Genomic DNA, 20,790 nt, shown 5'->3' with positions numbered 1-20,790 from the left:
TGTTTAAAAAGAGAGGGAGACAGAAAGCAGGAATCTACAGGCCAGTTAGCTTAAAAGCTGTCATAGGAAAAATGTTAGAAGCTATTATTAAAGACATTAGAGCAGGGCACTTAGATAAATTCAAGGTAATCAGGTAGAGTCAACATGGTTTTGAGAGCAGAAAATCATGTTTAACCAATTTATTGGAGTTCTTTGGAGAAGTAACATGTGCTGTGGATGAAGGGGAACCGGTGGATGTGCTATACTTAAGATTTCCAGAAGACATCAAATGTTACTGCAGAATATAAAAGCTCATGGTGTAGAGGGTAACATACTGGCATGGATAGAAGATTGGCTAGCTAAAAGAAAACAGCAGGCATAAATGGGTTATTTTCTGGTTGGAAAGATGAAACAAGTGGTGTGCCACAGGGATCAGTGCTGGGGCCTCAACTTTTTACAATTTATATAAATGACTTGGATGAAGAGACTGAAGGTAGCATGGCTAAATTTGCTGATTACACAAAGACAGGTAGGATAATAAGATGTGAAAAGAACGTAAGGAGGATACAAAGGGAAATAGGTGGGTTAAGTAAGTAGGCAAAGACTTGGCAAATGGAGTATAATGTGGGAAAGTGTAAAATTGTCCAGTTTAACAGGAAAAATTAAAAAACATACTATCTAAATGGTGAGAGATTGCAGAGCTGAGATGCAGAGGGATCTAGGTGTCTTACTGCATGAATCGCAAAAGGTTAGTATGCAGATATAGCAAGCAATTAGAAAGCTAATAAAATGTTATTGTTTATTGCGAGGGGAATTGAATACAAAAGTAGGTTGGGAGGGAGGGGGGAAATTATGCTTCAGTTATACAGGGCATTGGTGAGACCACATCTGGAGTACTGTGTACAATATTGGTCTCCTTATTTAAGGAGGATGTAAATGCATTGGAAGCAGTTCAGAGAAGGTTTACTAGACTAATACCTGGTATGGGAGGGTTGTCTTATGATGGAAGTTGGACAGGCTAGGCTTGTATCTGCTGGAGTTTAGAAGGGTAAAAGGTGACTTGATTGAAACACATAAGATCCTGAGGGGTCTTGACAAGGTGGATATGGAAAGGATGTTTCCTTTTCTGGGAGAATCTAGAACATTGTTTAAAAATAAGGGGTTGCCCATTTAAGACAGAGATGAGGAGAATTTTTTTCTTTGTGTCTTTGGAACTCTCTTCCTCAAAAGATGGTGGAAGCAGAATCTTTGAATATTGTTAAGGCAGAGCTAGACAGACTCTAGATAAACTAGGGGGTGAAAAACTATCTGAGGTAGGTGTGAATGTGGAATTGAGGTTACAATCAGATCAGCCAAGATCTTATTGAATGGTAAAGCAGGCTCAAGGAGCTAAATGGCCTACTCCTGCTCGTTGTTCGTCTGTAAAAATTCATTTGAGAGGGGCGCAGGCAGATTAAGCAAAGCTTGCAATCCACTCATTCTCTGGTTATTTTTGGCTGATCCTTTGAAACTTCTTGCAGATCCCCAGTTGAGAACCCCTGTCCTATCCCACATCATATCTTCCTCACTCATCACCATGATCTACATTGGCCAACAGTTTTCTAACAACTCAAATTTAGCATTTTCATCTTTGTAAAACCTTTGATAGCCTCAGCCCTCCCCATCTCTGTAACATGCTCCAGCTTTACAATCCACTACATCGCATTTCTCCAACTCTGGCCTCTGCACAACCCTGCTCCCTTTGCCTCACCCTTCATACAAATGGGGAAAGAAACAGATAGGCAGGTGGGGCGGTTGTTAGGCCATAAAGTGATTTAAAAATGAGGATGAGACTTTTAAATAAAGTGTTGAGGACCAGTTGCCAATATATGTCAGCGAAGACAGGAATGAAAAAGGGGCTAAGATACAAGCAGTAGCATTTTGGATGAACTCCAGTCTGTAGTTGCTTGAACAAAGGTAATACTGAGTCTCTATAATAGTGCAAAGTTCCTCTCCCTAACAGTATGTTATGAGGAAGCCGTAAAGTTGCCTGTAGGGCAGTGGATCATACAAACAACTGGCTCCCAATTAAACAACAACCTCCAACTTTAACCATTATTTTGTTTCGGGCAAAACTAAAGGGCCCTTTCTAGTTACATTAGAGTGAATGAGACGAGAGAAAAAAAAACTATCATAACAAGGAATGAAGAGGAGGCCTTCAGAGATAAGGTGAAACAATCAACAGTCAGAGAGGAAGATGAAAAATAATGCAGCAAAAGCATAAACAAAAGGTGAGAAGAACGTGGGAGCTCAGAGTTCTGTAACTGAAACTAACGGCTGAGAGGTAGTGAGGACCCCAGCTTGAGAAACCCCAAGATATAATATTAAACTAAAATACACAGATGCAGTTTCTCTCTTCTAAATCTTCCTTCACTGCCACTTATGCTAAAGCACAGACATGCATAATAGTAAAACCTCCATGTTTCAATGTCTCCTCATCTGCATGAAGTACTTCGGAAATGTAACTTCTCAATATCTAATAATCTTCATCTTTTGTTTTATTTCTTACTTGAAAGCAACCAACATTGGAAGGCACTGCTCACCAATGGGAGGAAGATAAACCTTAATAAAGGACATCCACTCCTTTGAGGAGCAGCCCATCTCCATGCAAGGAAATTGAATCTAAAAGGGTATGGAAATTGGAGAAGTGGGTAAGTGTTAGGTAGGAATTAGTATCCCAATGATCATTCCAGAATGTTGCAATGTAAAATTCTACCAGCAGGAGTAATATAATCTTTCTAGGAGATGGAGAACATGTAAAATCTTGCCTAAGCCACAATAGTATTACCATACCAAGTTCCTCCTTGGCACTCTGTTCTTTTTGTAATTTTGTTTCCAGAGTTGGCTCCTCCCGGAAATCATCAGAAAACAGCCTCTGCAGAAGCAGCAACACACTGTACGCCCCATTAACACACTTAACCCATCCAATCACCAGCTCAAATACATGCACTCCAGAAGATTTAGAGACAGCAGTCAGCACAAATGGTGAGTCATGAGGGAGCAAGAGCAGGTGAAGGAAGTGGTAGTCCCTACTGGAGATTAAAGTCACCTCCCTCCTCATCAATTGTCAGGGTACTAAGCTTCTATGGTCGAGGTTTTAAGAGAGGATGTTGCTTGCTCAAACCAGATTGTTGGATTTACTGGTCAAGAAGCTACCACCAAATGGCAGCTGATATAGAGGAATCCAGCAGTCATACATGGGACGCTGAGAGTTGATTTGTAAACAATGACAATTCTGTGACAATCTGAAACATGCCTTTTAGCCTGAAAGACAACAACTGCAGATCAGTCATTATCCAGGCCTTCAATTGCATTACTACCGCATCATTAGGCATGAATACTGCTAAGCTTGTTCAAATAAAGTGCAAGCTGGGAACAGGTTTCCATCCATAAATCAGAAGAGACTACAAACTGATGGGATGGAAGTGATCGCTGAAGATGTTGCTGTCTATTAGGAGATCAGCACTTCCACACGACTTGTCCACCCTTCCCTCAGTACTTGTCAGATGGCAGGCTGGGTCAGGCTGTCCCTGCACCAGTAGATAGTTCATAGTCTACAGGGGTTATTCAAGACTTGCGGATGAAGAGTTCAAGAGCCACCTCACTCCCAGCATTATGTACCAAGACACAAGTTAGACCAGTCGTCTAGTCTCCTGTCAGTGGAGATTCACTTCAAAAGAGGACAATGATAGATAACCACATAAACAGAACGCCCCATGGAAAGGGAAGCACTGTGCTGATTCACATAAACACCATATTATAACAAATCACTGCCGGAACTTAAATCACTTTTCTATTCATGCTTTTGTGCTATAGATCAACAGATAAATCAAAAGTTTGTGTGTTGATTGAAAGCTTGGGAATAGAAAACAAGTGCAGGTTGGCTACTGTATGCAAAAATAGGAGGAATCCTTCTCCTTGCTAGTGAACCAGTTGATAGGTCACTCCAGAGAGGACCGGGCAAATATCTTCAGCAGCTATCAATGGGGGCTTGTGACAGTAAGCCATCATGCAAAACAAAAGGTAATCATTATACCAAACATGGCATCCCTGAATGAAATAGTGAAATGTCACTATCATTTCTGATGCAGAAATTAACTTTTAATTCAAAAGGCCTAAAATAAAAAAATGTTTCTATCCAAAAACAGTTTGCCTCTTTAAGGCAGATAACACCTAAATGGTAGCTCTGGAAGCTAAAGCACCAGTTGCAGCTGGGGATGTTTGTCCCCTAACTGCATCTGGTATTGGAACAAGAAATGGGAGTGCACAGATCTCCGACATTCACTTGTACGCAATTTATATTGCTTCACCTTCTTCAGATGCAGTCATATGAACCACCTGGAAAACCATGCAGGAATTCAGCCACATTAACATTCACGTACAAATCGGGCCAAAGGACTAGCACCCACTTTTCCTGTCCATTGTACACATTTTTTTAGGCACTAAAATCAGAAATGTCACTTCTATATTCATTTTTGAATGCATTGCTATAGGAAGGATCTCAAAGCCATGTTAAGGCACAGAAAAGGTCTAGCAATATCCAGGAATAAAAAGCTTTATTTAAGACAAGACTAGAGAAAGTGGAGCGCTTCTTACTAGAAAAGTGGCTAAAAGAATTAGAGGTGTTCAAAATGATATGGAATTTTTATAATGGTTGTTGTAGTAAATGGGGAAAAACTAATTCAACTATCAGCGAGTGTATAACTAAAAGATATATTTAAAATCATACAAAAACAAAAATGCAGAAGGCTGTTGGTATAAACAATATCTTAACTGGATCAGTAGAAGCAGAATCCATATAGCCTTTAGAAGGGAAATAGAAAAAGGCAAAAGGAAATGTGGAAAGGTTGGGGCATGGAACCAAACGGATTGTCTTTTCTGAGAGCCAGGACAGGCAAAATGGGCCAAATAGCCACCTCCTCCGCTGTGAAATTCTATGATTCCAATCAATGTTCCCTCTAAAGTGTGTGCATGTGTAGTAGCCTGGAAAGTATTGCACAGACTGCCCACAAGTTGCCCCTTTTAAGTTTACGCCCATAGTGATGGGCAAGTCACACACAGCATAAAAAAGTTAGAAGAAACACTGATTGCAGCTAAATTCAGTAAAGTATACTTCAAGATGCCAATTAAAATGCATTTCTAAAAAGTACTTACAATCTTCGATTTAAATACGTCCAGTAGACCAGACAGATGATTATATTGGTTTGGCACTTTCCGAAGATGAACCATTTCAAAATCTGTTCGAACACCAGGGCCTTCACATGCACCCACGTACATCCTTCTTGTCTTTTGTTGGATTTGCACAAATAAGGTCACCTGACTAATTTAAAATACACAAATTCAAGATTTAGTAACAATGCTCCACAGACAAGTTACATGTAGTTACCACTTCTAACATAAATCAATATTTAACAATGAAACATTTGCTGAAGTTTCTTCTTTTCAAGCTTAGTGGCCTGGAATTTGTGGGGATTTTTTAATGGCAAACTGTCAGCATTCGTCATCATTGTCCCTCTGAAACTGAACATAACTTCAGGATTTAGCACAAGTGCAGATTAGCATGGAAATTTTGAAAATGTGGTGTTACTCACTGTTTTGCCACAGACTGTGTTGTGGCCCACCTCCCCTACACTCCCCACTCACCCAAGCCAGCAATCATTGAAATCAGTTGATGTGGCGAGAACGTCCTCTTTTCTGTCCTCATATTGCTGTTAGAAAGCCCACACAAAATTATATTTTGTTCAATCAAGTGTAACTTGGTTGTTAATGGCGATCTGAGCAATAACTACTGCTGAGCAACAGATTTGGCCCTTGAAAAATAATTTTATATATATGGTTTGCTGTTAAATGTTACCATTAAGATTAATTGAGATTTTTTTAGACTAATTTTCTAAATAAGTTTGTTCATGATATTTTAGCTTCTACCTTCACCCAATGTGTATGTCCCAATCTCTCCTTTTTTCAGTGCAATTTTTTAAAAAATTGATTTAATTTTAGAGCTTTTCATTTCTTGGATGACTGTGTGAGAATCCTTAAATATGATTTGGACAGTTTGACAACATCATTGGAACTCCACGCTGGGAATTCCTATTAAAGACCATTACAATTTTGGTTAGGGCCTTGCTGATGGCAGAATTAGTTTATTCCCCATTTACTAAAACAACAATAAAAACCCCATATTGTTTTGAGCACCTCTAATTCTTTTAGCCTCTTCTCTAGTAGCATTCTTCACTAGGCATTCTCAGTGTGCAGCTGGACTGATGTCATCAAGCTGGCCAAGTATCCAATCACATTAAAGGATTTTCACAGTTCACCATACAGGAAACAAAAAACACCAAAAAATAAAATCACTTTTACAAATGTTTTATATAGAGCAAATTTAAGATTGGGACATCCACATGAAGTAGTACCTAAAACATTCTGAAAAATATATTTTTTTTTAAAGTTAGCTCATAAAATCTACTGATTAATAATTTAAAGCACTCTATGATTACAAAATTATTTTTTCAGGGCAGATTCCATTGCTCATAAAATGTTATTAATCACACTGTCATTAAAAACCCATTAATGCCCGACTGAACAAGGTGCAATATGTTGTGGAGTTTCGAACAACAATGTGGAAGCAGGAAAGTTGAAACTGATTGCCAGCTCTGAAGGGGGCCCATGCAGCCTGTACTGAAGCCTGGCATAACTGGCTGTAACTTCAGGATTTTCACAGAAATTAGCACAGGCCTGAGATCCTGAAGTTACAGTCAGTTTCAGCAGGTATGCTGGTGAATGCTGGCAGTTCACCATCAACCCCAACACCACTCCCATCTCCAATAAAGTTCAGCCCAATATCCCTAAACTGGTATTTTACTCTCAATGCCCTATAACAAAATTATAATACATTTGTTAATGCCAATGATGTCAGAAACAAGCTACGCATCAAAGTGGGCAGTAATAATAGAAACAGAGTCCTCGACCAAGGCATCGAATAGGAATTGTCCAACTCTTAATGATTTTTAATTAGATGGTGCTTTGTACTTGACTAAGTGGACTGAGTTTGGGTATTGCCTTCAATTTAGTTCAGTTAATAGCAGGCCCTCAAAGATGATTTGAGAGCATCCTGCAAGATTGAACTAAACATAATTCTTATTTTCCCCAATTTCCTCAAATCGTTCGTTATCTTGCTGGACAAAATCTTCAGCAGGAAAATTATTATTACAGCTGGAATTGCGTGATTTCACAGTAACATAGTGAGTGACCTTAGGATGCACGGAGAGCCAAGGTTCAGTTAAATGTGTATCAGCATAGAGCTGAAAAGTTAATATAGGTCTGGTACATTGGTGCTCCAAGCTTTTTTGTCCACGTAGGCCACATATCTATATTTTGGGAAGTGTCAGAAGACATTAGGCCTAACCTGTGTTTCCATCAGTATGCATAAATCCCAAAATGATGATAACTCATCTTGGTGTTCTTATTTCAAAATTATCCACTAGGAGGCAACAAGCCTGACTAAATTTTCATAAACGCTGAAAAGAACAAACTAGCTGGCCAAGTACTGATGGCCAGGGTTCACATGGGCTACAATATGGATATCCTTGCTGTAGTCTATGTCAGAAAAAAAAAAAGCACTGCCTCATTTAAGGGGTGATGGTGGCAAAGTGACACTTAGCTCATAATCCAGAGGCCTAGGCAAATGCTCTGGGGACACGGTTCAAATCTCACCACGGCAGCTGGTGGAATTTAAATTCAATTAAGTAAATCTCAAATTGAAAAAAGTTAGTCTCAGCAATGGTGAATCAATTGTTGCAAAAACTGATCTGGTTTACTAATGCCCCTTTGGGGGAAAGAAATCTGCCTTTCCAGGTCTGGCCTACATGTGACTCCAGAGCCTTGGAAATTTGGATCACTCTGAACTGCCCTCTGAAAGGGCCCGGCAAGCCACACAGTTCAAGGGCAATTAGGGATGGGCAACAAATGCTGGCCTTGTGCCGCCCACACTCACATCCCATTAAAGAATAAGAATAAGTGGCCAGGTAAAGTCATAAGCTGCATACTGCTTATTCTTCCAAAGCTTGAAGCACTACCATGATTCTTATGCATTATGCATTGATTATATGGCTTGTAAAGGAAGAACGGGTAGGTGGTGATAGCAGATGGGTTGCTATCACTTCTAATCTTCTCTGGATGAGGGGAAGGTGCCAGAGGATTGGGAAGTGGCAAATGTGACACCCTTGTTCAAGAAAGGGTGCAAGGACATTCCTAGTTAACTACAGGCTGGTCAGTTTAACATCAGTGGGGGGTAAGGTTTTAGAAACAATAAATTAGAAAAAAATTTAACAGACACTTGAGAGTCATGGCACAGGTGGTGGCTATTCAGTCCATCAAGTCCAGGCTGGCTCTCTGTCCAGCAATCTAATCAGTCCCATTCCACTGCTCTATTCCTGTAGCCCTGCAAGTTCATTTCCCTGTGGTATCCATCTAATTTCAATATTCTTGGAAAGGTTTGAGTTAATTAAGAAGTGGTACGGATTTGTAAATGGCAAATAACGTTTGACTAATCTAATTGATCTTTATGGTGCAGTAACAGAGAAGGTTGATGAAGGGCATGCAGTGCACGTTCACCATATGGATTTTAAAAAACCATTTGACAAAGTATCACATAAAAGGCTGGTCAACAAAATTGAGGCTTGTGGAATAGGGAGGTTCTGTGTCAGGTTGTATAAAACAATTGCCTTAAGTTGTAACAGATGGGTTTTTTTAATACTAGAAGATGGTAGTGTTCCCCAAGGGTCAGTGATTTTATATGACTTGGAATACAAAGTCAAATTTCAAAATTTGACAATGAAACCAAACTTGGATGTGTTGCAAACAGTGAAGATGATACAAATTGACTGTAACGGTACATAAATAGGCTAGTTGAATGGTTAGACAGTGACAAGTGGAATTTAATACATAGAAGAAGTGTGAGGTGCTGCATTTTGGTAGAATAGATAGGAGGAGGCAGTATATACACTTTGTGGCACAGTTCTAAAAAGTATGCAGGGACAGAGAGGTATGGGTGGGGGAAGTTCATGTGCATAGATCTTTGAAAGCAGCAAAACATATTGAGAGAGCAGTTAGCATAAGGGATTTTGGGCTTCATAAATAGAGGTACTGAGTACAAAAGCAGGGAGGTTATGATGAACCTTCATCAAGCTCACAATTAGAGCGCTGCATCCACTTCTGGTCACCACACTTTAGGAAGGATATGGAAGTCCTTGAGAGGGTGCAGAGGACATTTACCAGATTGGCTCCAGGGATGAAAGAATTTAATTACAAGGTTAGGTTGGGGAAGTTGGGTTTGTTCTACTTGGAACAAAGGAGATTGAGGGGTGATCTAATAGGGATGTACAAGATTAACACAAGTTTCAATAAGGTAGATAAAGGAAAGCTGTTCCTTTTAGCTGATGGTATAGGGATTAGAGGACTCAGCTTTAAGGTTTTCAGCAAGAGATATGGGGATGTGAGGAAGAACAATTTTTATGCAGCGAGTGGTAATGATCTGGGAACTTGCTGCCTGCGAGGGTGGTGGAAGCAAAGAGGATCAATGATTTCCAAAGGAAATGGAATAGGCAGTTGAGAGAAATAAACTTGAAAGGGTAAGAGGATAGAGCAAGAGAAAAGAGGCTGACTGAAGGGCTTTGCAGAGAGCTTGCATGGACTCTGGGTTGAATGCCCTCCTTCTGTGCTGTAAAGGCTCTGACTCTATGTTTGTCTAGTGTTGCTAGAAGAAACGAAGCATCCAATGTACGTGATGAGGGTAATTTAATGTTTATTGCCCTGTAGTATGAACTCACACAGCTAACTAGATTGAAGGTGATTTCAGTATAAATGGTCGGCAGCATCAGATGCTGCCGGACTTGCTGGGTTTTTCCCAGGTATTTTTGATTTTGTTTTGGATTTCCAGCATCCGCAGTTTTTTGCTTTTATCTCAGTATAAATGTTGACAGGAGTTTTGCATAAAACCTTTGGGCAAGAAATCAACACCTACCATTAGTAATATATAGACATTTGCTCAAACTGAACGAAACAACAGCTAAAACTTGCACTCTTGATCAGAAAACAACTCCTTAACTTTATTAACGAACGAGTGTATGCCCACAGAGGAGTAGGACTGCTATTATTTTTCCTTCCTGAGGTCAGATTTCTAAAGTATACATCCTGAATAAAGGCTGTATTTCAATTTTCTAAAGTATTATAGAATGTTGCATATCCCACCAAACCACACCCCCAACAAGTGGCTTGTCCCCTTTTACATTCCATCATAATTCAAAACATATTTCACTGCAATAGTCTTAAAGCCTAATTACTTATATTACATACAATGTCTATATGCTTTGACAAAAAAAAACTCAGCAAGCAATTGGCAGAAACAAAGCACAATCAAAAGCAGCTAACTTCCATATGTTATCCCACTCAGCTCAAAGAAAAACATCTTAAACAACTATCCATACCAGTTCTATGAAAATCAGAATGCAACAATTTTTCAAGACATATATATGTCATTGCATTACAGATCGAGCAATCCTTTCTAAAACAAACGTGGAAAACACCTCAGCTACTGGCTACAAGCGTTTTAAAGGCTTTGCACCTGACCTTGTCTATAACATATGAGAAAGCAAAATTTACAGGCTGCAAGTTAGATGCATCTCTCCAATTTCAGGTGAAGCAAATTTTCCAGTGATGACAAACTAGCTGGATCAAAGACAAACTTATTTCTATTTAGTCATGAGGCAGACATCAATTATGTTGAATTATACAGAAAATAAAATTCTAAAGTCTATTCAGAAATCATGTTGGTTCCCTGCCCACTCATTTATAAACACCTTCTAAAAAGACACCAACAAAAATCAATTCAGGCTGAGAGGGACATAATGCAAAAAATTGTTCTGATTTTCAAATACCTAAAACAATTCTTACATCCCAGGAGAGCCTCAGACTTGCCTTCTGCTCTATGTTTCTTGAACTGGCCTTTGAATGATGTGTTTCAGGCTGCTAAGCATGTGAAACTTTTCCAATCTATGCCAAAACATGCTTCACTGCTCCATGGTGTGACTTAACTATGCTGTGTGCAAACACGATTTATGCCCTTTATCGATATACTAACAATCAAAAGTTAGCACAATCCCTTTTGGGTTTATCTTTGAGTACATGTATGTGTTCTGGAAACAACAGGTTGGTGTGTTAGCTCCTTTAATTAAACTATTCATGTCTTCAGTTCAGGAAATCCAGCTCCATTAATCAAAAAAAGATTACTTCTGCTTCGTCCTCAGTGGTTGCTTTCAGTACAAAAACAGCTCTTATAAAAGTCACAAATGACATCCCAGTATTAAATGTGGAAGATTGGGTGTGGTTGAGCAAATCAGTAGCTGTAGAAATGTTGGGGACAATTGTACAACAACCCCCGGCAGACATGTTTTAGGCGGGGGGAAGCACGTAAAAGAGGTCAGGTGGGAAGCTCAATACCTTCCCACCCACCTCCCTAACCACCAAGCTGATGAAACAGCAGGAAGGAAGGGGGGTGGGGGTGGGATTATCTCCTTTGGAGGGTGCCCTGTGCGCTTTGGGGGCCCATGGATCTTTCCCCCAAACCGCTTTGTGCCTCCCCACCTGGCCTCCAAAACTGGTCCCGACCCCACCTCCTCCACCACCCCCCACCCCAACCCACCCCGTTTCGATGTCCAATCCCTCCCGCCCAAGAAAACCCCAGAATCACCTTGTCCAGTGTCCATTACAACTCTTCATGGGCCTCCTTGCAGTTCCAGCAGCACCCACTATTCTCTTCTGGTGCTGCTGGGACTGCATGAGCTGCCGACCAATCAGATTGGCCGGCAGTTCTTGAGGGCAGGGCTTCCTTCCACTAAGGGACAAAAGTCTGACCTCAGCTTGTTAAGACTTTCTTTATGCAAGACCTCCTACAGCCAAAATATGCTGCGGCTGGCCTTAACAAGCTGAGGGTCAGACTTTTGTCCCTTAGTGGAAGGAAGCCCTGCCCTCAAGAACTGCCGGCCAATCTGATTGGTCGGCAGCTCATGCAGTCCCAGCAGCACCAGAAGAGAATAGTGGGTGCTGCTGGAACTGCAAGGAGGCCCATGAACAGCTGTGTATGAAAGCCTTTCTTCTGGAGGGCGGCAAGCAGTACACTCCCCACCTTCCCATCTGAAAAATTTAGCCCATTATGGCGAATGTAGGGTCAAAGGCTAGGTAGTTGGAATTTGAAGGTTCAGTTGTATTTGAATAAGGGCATGGATTTTTCCAAGGGCGAATACAGGTGGTAATAGGTTTTGGAACATGGAATGAAGATGTGGGTGGAGAGTGACACAAGGAAGTGGTCAGAGATTGATACAATGGGACTAGCAAGATTATGTGAATTGCAAGGTCAAGGTGGTGGCTGTGATTATAAATTGGGGAGTTTACATGCAGGGAAAGATTTAGGGAGGATAAGAGGGCAATGAGTTGAGACAGAGTTTAAAATCATTGAGGCTGAAAGGGCGTTCAGTGCAGAGGCTGAGGGAGTAAAGCAGTGAAGTTACCTTGGTGAGAAAATTTTTATCGTACTTGGGAAGGCGGTAGAGGAAATAAATTTTGAATGATAGGTGAGAGGGGTGGAATAAGGCGAGATGCTCAAAGGAGGAGAAAGTGCTAGAGGATTAGGGAGTCAGGCCAAGGTGTGATCTAGTGATAAGTGCCACACTGCCAGTCTTCACAAGTGGTGGAAGATGTAGCCAGATGGGGAGGCTTCATTAAGGGGAAAGATGTCATCACCCCTCAGCTAGGTTTCCATCAAGGCCATAATGTTGACACAATTATGCACAATATTTCATGGGTGACAAGGGCCTTCTTTATAAATGAACAGACATTCTCCAAGGAGATATATAGAAGGGTAGTGAGAACTGATCTGAAAGAGTTCACAGAGTCAGCAATGGGAGAAGTGAATTGGACAGGAAGGAGTTTGGCAAGATTAGCCTCCAGTGGGCACAATGGGTGGGAAGATCGACAGGAGAGTGGGATGGTCCAAATAGAGTTGCTGCTTGTAATGAGCCAGCACGAACGGCTCGATGAGCCCTTCAGGGGTTGTCAAGATGCCAGAGGGGAAACTGTAGGCTTATCCAAGAGGGAGTCAAGACTGGAACAGTGGCAAGAGAGCAGGGAGGTCAAGCAGCACTGAAGTATTAATGTAGGATGTTGAAGGGCAGAATACCTGAGAGTAGAAAAGTGAAAGGAGGTGTGACAATAGAAAAGAGGGGATCTAGGGGGGGTAAAGAGAAAAGAAGAAGAAAAAGAGAAAATAAAATGATGGGCTCGAGTCTACGACAATTCAAATTATTTGATCACCAAGTTCAAGTTTCTCTCCTTCAGTGTTCCATGTGTGAACGTCTGATACAATCCATATAGCATTTTCAAATATTTACCTACCAACCAGTGTTTCCCAATGCAATAGAGATGGAGCTGAGCAGAATGTTGCACTTTGATTCACTGATGACCGCATCACTACTTGCTGCTGGAGAAATTACCACAAACTCCCGTAAACCATACCTAGGATAAGAAACACCTGAAGATGATGAATTTGCTATTGATCGCTATTCATCAATTTCAGCATTAATGGCAAGATGCAAGTCCATCAATCTATACATTTCAGATTTGGCTGAAGTATATCATATATCTTTTAAGTTCTTAGAGGACTTCTTTCATAATCAAAAATCCTTACTTATCCAAGCAGCATTTGAAAGCCATGTTTTTCTTAAACCCATGCTGCCTAGGTTGCATTACCAGGATGACCGAGTGTAAAGCAAAAGTGGTTGTAATTTTGCTGTACAAGGCATTAGTCAAATTCAATCTGGTATACTGTTTGCAGTTCTCTTCACCAAATGGTAGGAATATTATTGCCCCTGAGGAGAAACACAGGGAAGCAACAAAAATGATTATATATCTATTAAAAACCTTGATTATGAGCAATGCTAAAGAAGTTGGGCTTGTTTTAATTTCAAAAAGATGATAAAGTACTAAATTTTGAAATTTCCAAGATTAAAGAGAAAACAGACAAAAGTAATTCACAGACAAAAAAAATTACTCACTACAGTGGAAGGTTCAAGGGCCAGGACACACAAAATTAGGAAATCAGAAGTAAGAAGGGAGGGCAGTAGAACATTTTCACCCAAAAGTGAAGACTTGTGGAGTGGGTTACCAATGAAGGCCATTGGGTTCAAATGAAAAATTAATGAGTTTCTATAAAGAACTGAACAAAATGTAGGAAGGCAGATAGGTGGTGACTATCCATGAAAAGCAACAGGTCTGTTGAGCCAAATGGCTTTCCTCAGTTCCTTTATAAAAAGATAGCAACAGAGTTGTTCATTCAGCACCTCGGTTCTGCCCCATAACCCAACCAGATCGCAGTCAATCTGTACCTTAGCTCAATCTACCCATTTCTGGAAATATTTACATCAAATTCCATGTAATCTACTCAATTCAAATGGTTAAACAAATCATTAAATCAATACTATCTTCCATCTTCCACCCATTCAAATGTGAATTTTCCATGGTTTCCCCTCCCTTACAAGGTCCATCATTTCAAAATTGTGCTCTCAAGCTACTCCAATGACATGGTGACAGAGTCATCCCAAAGCAGTTCCATCAATTTCACCGGCAGTGAGCACTCCATAGGCATTCAAAGAAAGAACTTATATTACCAAACTGACAATATTCCATTGGTGTGGATAACTTAATTGAGCTGATGTTTCCTACAGCACCCAGGATGGATATTCAGTTTATCTTTTAAATGGTTAGACAGATGGAAAATACTTACAATGAAAACACATTCTCTAGCCTTCCCTTCCCCTTTAAAAGCATAATTTACACAAATGTATTCACATTTCTAAGAAGTGCTACTGCTTCCAGATAAAAAAATTGGCAGCAGTTATGTTGCATTAATGGGCTGTCATACTGCATCAGAGCTCTAAACTGGTTGGTATTTGCGTTTAGCTCCCAAACACACACAGGTCTGAATTTTTCATTTGTCGGGCGGGGCTTGGCAGGAGTGGGTGGTCGGGGGACCAACTGCCGCCCACGGTCAGCTCCACACCGCAATTTCACACCGGCGAGCCAATTAAGGTCTGCCCTGAATGGATCATGAGCAGTAGCGAGTGCTACCTTTGCGGGCGGGGGGAGGAGGGAGAGCAGGCCTGGTGCGCAGTTCGCACATGCGCGCGAATGAGCACTTCAATCTCCTGAGCTGCCTCAGGGAGATTGAAGCGCTTTTTAAAAAAATTAATAAAATAAAAATTCAATGACACATGAGATGGGACATGTTTTTAATTTCAAAAGAAAGTTTTTATTTAATTTGTAATAGCTTTAAGAAACCTCATCCCGCTCGTGGATGCGGTTTCCTAAAAAATGTAAAGGCCGCTTGGCCTTTTTGCCTGCCCACCAACCGTTAGGTTGGACAGGTCGCGTAAACTTCAACTTAATTACCTTGTTAATGGCCTTAATAGGCCTTTCAATTATCGACGGATGCGGAGCCGACTCCGGCGCGCGCCCACCAAACAAAATATTGCGCGTCATCATATTGTGCGTGTCGGGCGCACACCTGCATGCCAAAGGTAAAATTCTGCCAACAAGATCTTTCCTATTACACACCATAGAAGCATAAATTCTAAACTTGTGTGGGCTGAAGTATGTGCAGTGTCAATTTCATACAAAATTGTCAACTGCACATGAATTATAAATAACAAGAGTTAAGTAATGTTGAGAACATGCCTACCATCTGACAAGACAATGAGCTCTGGGTGGAAAATCATTGTTCATGGACAGTAAATCCTGCATAGCTTCAGGAAGAGCATCTGTTAAAATATAAATTTCCTTTTTAAGAAAAAATAGGTCTCTTAAGAAAAACGAAACTGAAATCCCTCAACAGAAAAAACTAATTCCATTAACCATGTACAATCATAAATATTGGTAATTAACTGGATATGATTGTGCAGGAGACCAATTTGCAATACCCCACCCCTAATGAACATTCAAGAAGTTTTGGATCTGAAAAGCTCTACTTTTATATTTATTAAAAAAAATCAAAAATCGATCAAATTTATTCCTACTCAAAACCTTCAGAAGTACATTATACAATCAAATACTTTAATTCTCCTTTAATGCAAGTTTAAAAACTCAAAGCCAACACAGGTAACCAGTCATACCTTCTTCAGACTCTTCTTTTATTTCTTTATCAGTTAAAGATTCTTGTTTGAGATAATGATGTGTTATACTGAATTTATAGTCTGCAAAAGAAATCTCATCGGACTTCTCCTCCCACACGCCAGAAGTTAGTTCACCCTGTAAAATCACAAAGTACAACACTATAGCTTTACAGAACAGTAATTATGAATAGTTATATGAAGAAACAAAACAAATGAACTTAAAAGCAAGTTTACACTAGATCCCTGCCAAAGACCATAATTCCAGAGGTTGAAGTTATTATCCAATGGACATGGTAATGTAGCCACTGGCCAGTGGCAATTATTCCGATGTTGAAACATCCTTTCTCACTATACGAATGATGCTGGAAGATATTTTATAAACTGCCGTAAATAAATCCAATATAAATATTTGTGGAGAATACAATCAACTCTCTTGCAAAATATGTATATTGCCTTTATTCCAAGCCATTTTATTTATTACACAATTCTTTTGATAAGAGATTAAGGAACAAGCAATGCTGTATGTTACTTAATTATAAAAGGTGCATTTAGTAAGACAAACCTTTTCCAAAGGTTTTTTTGCAGTGCTTCCAATCAGTTTCCAATTGTTCAGTACTTCTTCAATTTTTGACACAAATCTAAAGATATTAAAATACAGGATGATGTTAAAATACCTGAAATAATTGTTATTAATCCTAAAATAAAGCCTTCAGGATGTTATGATTTATAGATATAGATTTCAGTCTAGAAACAAATTAAGAATAGTGTTTTTACTGTATTCCAAGGATAAGGATCAATTCTTCATGGTTGAAACTGCCATTTTTCAATTTCTCTTAGATTGTCCCAAGTTACTGGATGCTCCTGCATCTCCCAATCCATTCAAAGCAGTAGCACTGCCTGTGTTTTTTTGCCCCTTGTGAAACATTATACTTTTGGAACCTTCATTTACAAAATAAATTATTTATGTAACTATTCCTTAAAAGACAAACAAACTAGCTTATAATTTCCAAAAGGCATAATTTTAATTGCACAGACATAATTACTTTTCTAACACAAGTTAAATCTGCATATATTACTGGAAATCCTAATAATAAAAGCTGCAATACAAACACAATTAGTCACAGTAATAAAAACAGAATTAGCAGAATTCTTTTACACTAAACAGCTTCCTTCCACACATCTCAGTAAACTAAAAAACTGAACCCTTTAACTGCTTCATCTTTATCAGATGCACTTAACCTTCTGTATTTTACATGGCTCATTTGCTCAATTCAAGGTTGCTTAAGTTGAGCAATCTGATGATGCACATTTTTTGAATATTAACTTCCCACTTTACTGTCATATTTTGTTTAATTTGCATTCCAAGATCATTTAAATTTATTTTGTTGATAAAAGAACTCTGAGATATAAAGGAGTAACTTATAAGGTTGGAGTTCAAAAGTGGTCGATTACTTGTATTAGCCCATCACAGTGGGTTGAATCTAACTAGCTTTCAACTGAGCTACTAATTAAAGAATGAATCCCCAAAAAAAATGGTCAGATTGACACCCAAGAGGAGGGAAATAACAACATCAAATTCCTCTATCTTTTCTCCAAAGTTGAAGGGGCAGTAAGACAATCAACTCCCCAAGGATGCTGTGAACCAGCCATTAGAGGACTGTCTTTCTCCCGCTCCCGTGCTAAACCATATTAGGGTATTTTTTGACTCTAAGGGGAGAATTTTCTCTGTTAAGGGGGTTGGGCAGGAGCAGGCTCGCAGCCATTTTACATGACGCGCTCCCTGTGCAGGCGGCGGGAGCAGGCTGAGTCGGGGTACGCGCCCGAAAGAGCGCAGAAATCTGTGCCTCAGGAATATCAGTTTGATTTTGAAAAATTTTAATAAAGAAGAAAAAAAATGTTTTTAAGACATGTCCCCTCATGTGACAGTGTCACATGAGCTGGGACATGTCAATGAATTTTACTAAAAGTTTTAATTAAACTTTTAAAACCTTCATGAAACCTCATCCTGCCCTGAGGTTTCATGATAAATGTGAAGGCTGCCTGGGCTCTTTGCCTGCCCGCCAACCTTAAGGTTGGACAGCCAGTCAGTTAAGTACTTTAATTAGTTTTTAAATGGCCTTAATAGGCCTTTGACAGTTTGGTGGGCGCACAGCCAACTCCGCTGTGCGCCCGCCAAACTGAAGATCTGAATGATGCGCAGTGACGTTGGGATGCACACCCGACGTCACTGCACATCATTTTACGTATCAGCGAGCAGGGCCCGACCCCGCACGCCAACCGGGAGATTCTGCCTATGTGTCTGACAACTAAATATTTAGGCTTTTACACAAAATTTGACTCCACGGCGGAGGCACACTAGTTTCCAAGCAATGAACATTCTTGACAAAATATGCTGTCTGACTTTTTCCATGATTTTATGGTGGGTCTGTAACTAGCACTGTTATTGGGTTGTATCAATATCATCGCAATTTTTCAATGTTTTCATGCTCTGCTATTATGGGCTGTTCTATTTTTTCTCAAGATCAGTACTGTAAAACTATTGCAGTTCTCAAATGCAATGAAATTTACAAATAGTATGCAACAGAATGCACAATCTTATTAATTCATTGTTTATTATTTTATAAGTTGTGTAACATTGTAATTGATTTTTGTTTCTTCAAATGTAGGAACCCAATCACTGAACTTCAGTCAGGCGAAAACAAGCCATGCAATGTGGCACATACCTGTAGTTACATAGATTCTAGACAAGAAACAAATTACAAAATGGAAATTACAAGATTAAAACTCCAAAACTATCCATAATTATGGTGGGAATTACTGATCTTATACTGTGAATTGGCTGAGATTGCTTCAAACTGAGGGGAAAAATTCCAGACACCGGCTTTCAAGCATTTCTACAGATACATTACAAGGCTCATTTTAGCCTCTAAATGTTAAGTAGCAGAAATGATGTATAGGTTATTTAACTTCTAAATGTATCATAATGTCCGAGGAGCTACTTCATAACTGCAATAGCAACATATTAAGCAAAATATAATTCCATGTGCAACACACAATTGTTAAATGACTTCAACAGTTAAGTTGCCTTGAATATTGATCTCGCAACTTCAAAAATAGTGTCCTGAAGATTCCTTTAGTAGCAAATAGCTCCGAAAATTGTCATTAATGATTCTGATTCCGAAAGAATCCAAACATGCTAAAATTGATGTAAAAACTTGCTGGCTGCGCACTAAACAGGGTCTCCAAAATATTTAAATCCGAGTAAACAGATAGTTATTCACGGCTGTTTGTATTGGTGTGTGTCTACGCCTGACAGCTGTCACAACATTATCACGATATGGTCAACACCAAAAGTGCTTGTGTGTGTGTGTCAGGGACGCTCGTCGGTGAATTCGAGCCCGAGTTCCAACACGCGACATCAACGACTTCCAACGGCCACGGGCTCGATATCGCACCGGCTTCCCCTCCCTCCCTACCTCTCTCACTCCCTACCTACCTCTCCCACTCCGACGCCGTCGTAAAGTCCGTGATTTCAAACACTTCCGACTCCGGCTGTGGGAATTTAAAAAAAAAATGACAAGCGTGTGAGAAATATCGGTAAGTGACCGATTGCAACGACAAGCCGTATATTTTCACGGAAAGCGAAGATCCTTCACTTACATCACTGTCCGCCGCCATCTTGAGATCTGTTTGTTTGTTTGTCTGTGGTGAATTGTGGGTAGAGGATCCCACTTCCTGGTGGAGAGGCATCAGCCATCACTGGGACAGGATGGTGAGGGTTATGCGGCCCTCTTAGAACAACAACAAGTTATTGCTACTTGCATTTATATGTCGCCTTTAACGCAATAAAACGTCCCAAGGCACTTCACAGGAGTAATAGCAAATAAACATTTGACACCTAGCCAGATGAAGAGATTCTATAGGGCTGCTGATTGGTCATAGAGGTGGGCTGTCCTAAATGAGGATGGAGAGGTTCAGGGAGGGAATTCCAGAACTAAGAGCCTCGGCAGCTGAAGGCCCAGCTGCCAGTGCTGAAATAACAGGACTGCGTGTGATATATCAACATAAATAGTGAGGCTGCTTGCAAGCCAGCCACAGCAAATGAAGCTGTGTTGGATGAGCCACATCACTGGGGTGGTCACTGGTGGAGGCCATGAATACCTGATTGGTCAGCAAGTGCCCATGAGTAAATGGACCGTTCCTCAGGCTAGACTGCTGTATTACGGACAGTGCTAGCTTCAAAATACTGGACCTAAGGGCATCCAGTACTGCAACAGGGGTGCTGAAATCCAGACTGTCCAGTAAAAAAAACTGGACTTCTGGCCACCCTACAGATTATATTTAGTTAAGTGCTATGAAAACCATTGTCTTCAGCACCTGCCACAAACTGTACAATTGCCACCAATTCTATCCTACATTCCTGCTACTGTCTTAGGTGACTACTGTTTGCAACCATACTGTTGCTGCTGAAACTCTCCTTTATCTGTTGTTGCTCCCAGGCTCAACTATTCAATGTTCTCATTGCTAGTCTCACATCCTTCTCACTCTGCAAACTTAA

At 40.2% G+C, this 20,790-nt stretch overlaps 1 protein-coding gene across 8 annotated transcripts in view; it reads right to left on the bottom strand.

Annotated features, from left to right (window-relative positions):
- Nucleotides 1-19,945, bottom strand: part of rab3gap1 (RAB3 GTPase activating protein subunit 1) — a 76,587-nt gene extending 56,642 nt beyond the window's left edge. For 6 of the 8 annotated variants that reach the window (XM_078552462.1, XM_078552464.1, XM_078552466.1 and 3 more), the window contains exons 1-7: nucleotides 19,893-19,945; nucleotides 19,729-19,784; nucleotides 16,795-16,870; nucleotides 16,233-16,368; nucleotides 15,803-15,881; nucleotides 13,462-13,581; nucleotides 5,173-5,338 (exon numbers count right to left, since the gene is read on the bottom strand). In XM_078552462.1, the coding sequence (XP_078408588.1) occupies nucleotides 5,173-5,338; nucleotides 13,462-13,581; nucleotides 15,803-15,881; nucleotides 16,233-16,368; nucleotides 16,795-16,870; nucleotides 19,729-19,784; nucleotides 19,893-19,910 (651 nt within the window). In that variant the 5' untranslated portion in view covers nucleotides 19,911-19,945. Of the gene's footprint in view, nucleotides 1-5,172; nucleotides 5,339-6,210; nucleotides 6,282-13,457; nucleotides 13,582-15,802; nucleotides 15,885-16,232; nucleotides 16,369-16,794; nucleotides 16,871-19,728; nucleotides 19,785-19,892 lie in introns of those variants that run through there. The other 2 variants (XM_078552468.1, XM_078552470.1) reach the window with 2 other exon arrangements.
- Nucleotides 19,946-20,790: the final 845 nt, after the last annotated feature.

This window comes from Cetorhinus maximus, chromosome 11 (assembly GCF_964194155.1).
Source record: "Cetorhinus maximus chromosome 11, sCetMax3.hap1.1, whole genome shotgun sequence".
NCBI classification, from domain to species: Eukaryota; Metazoa; Chordata; class Chondrichthyes; order Lamniformes; family Cetorhinidae; genus Cetorhinus; species Cetorhinus maximus.
The sequence above is the reverse complement of the archived record's forward strand: the minus strand, read 5'-3'. Positions and strand labels throughout refer to the sequence as shown.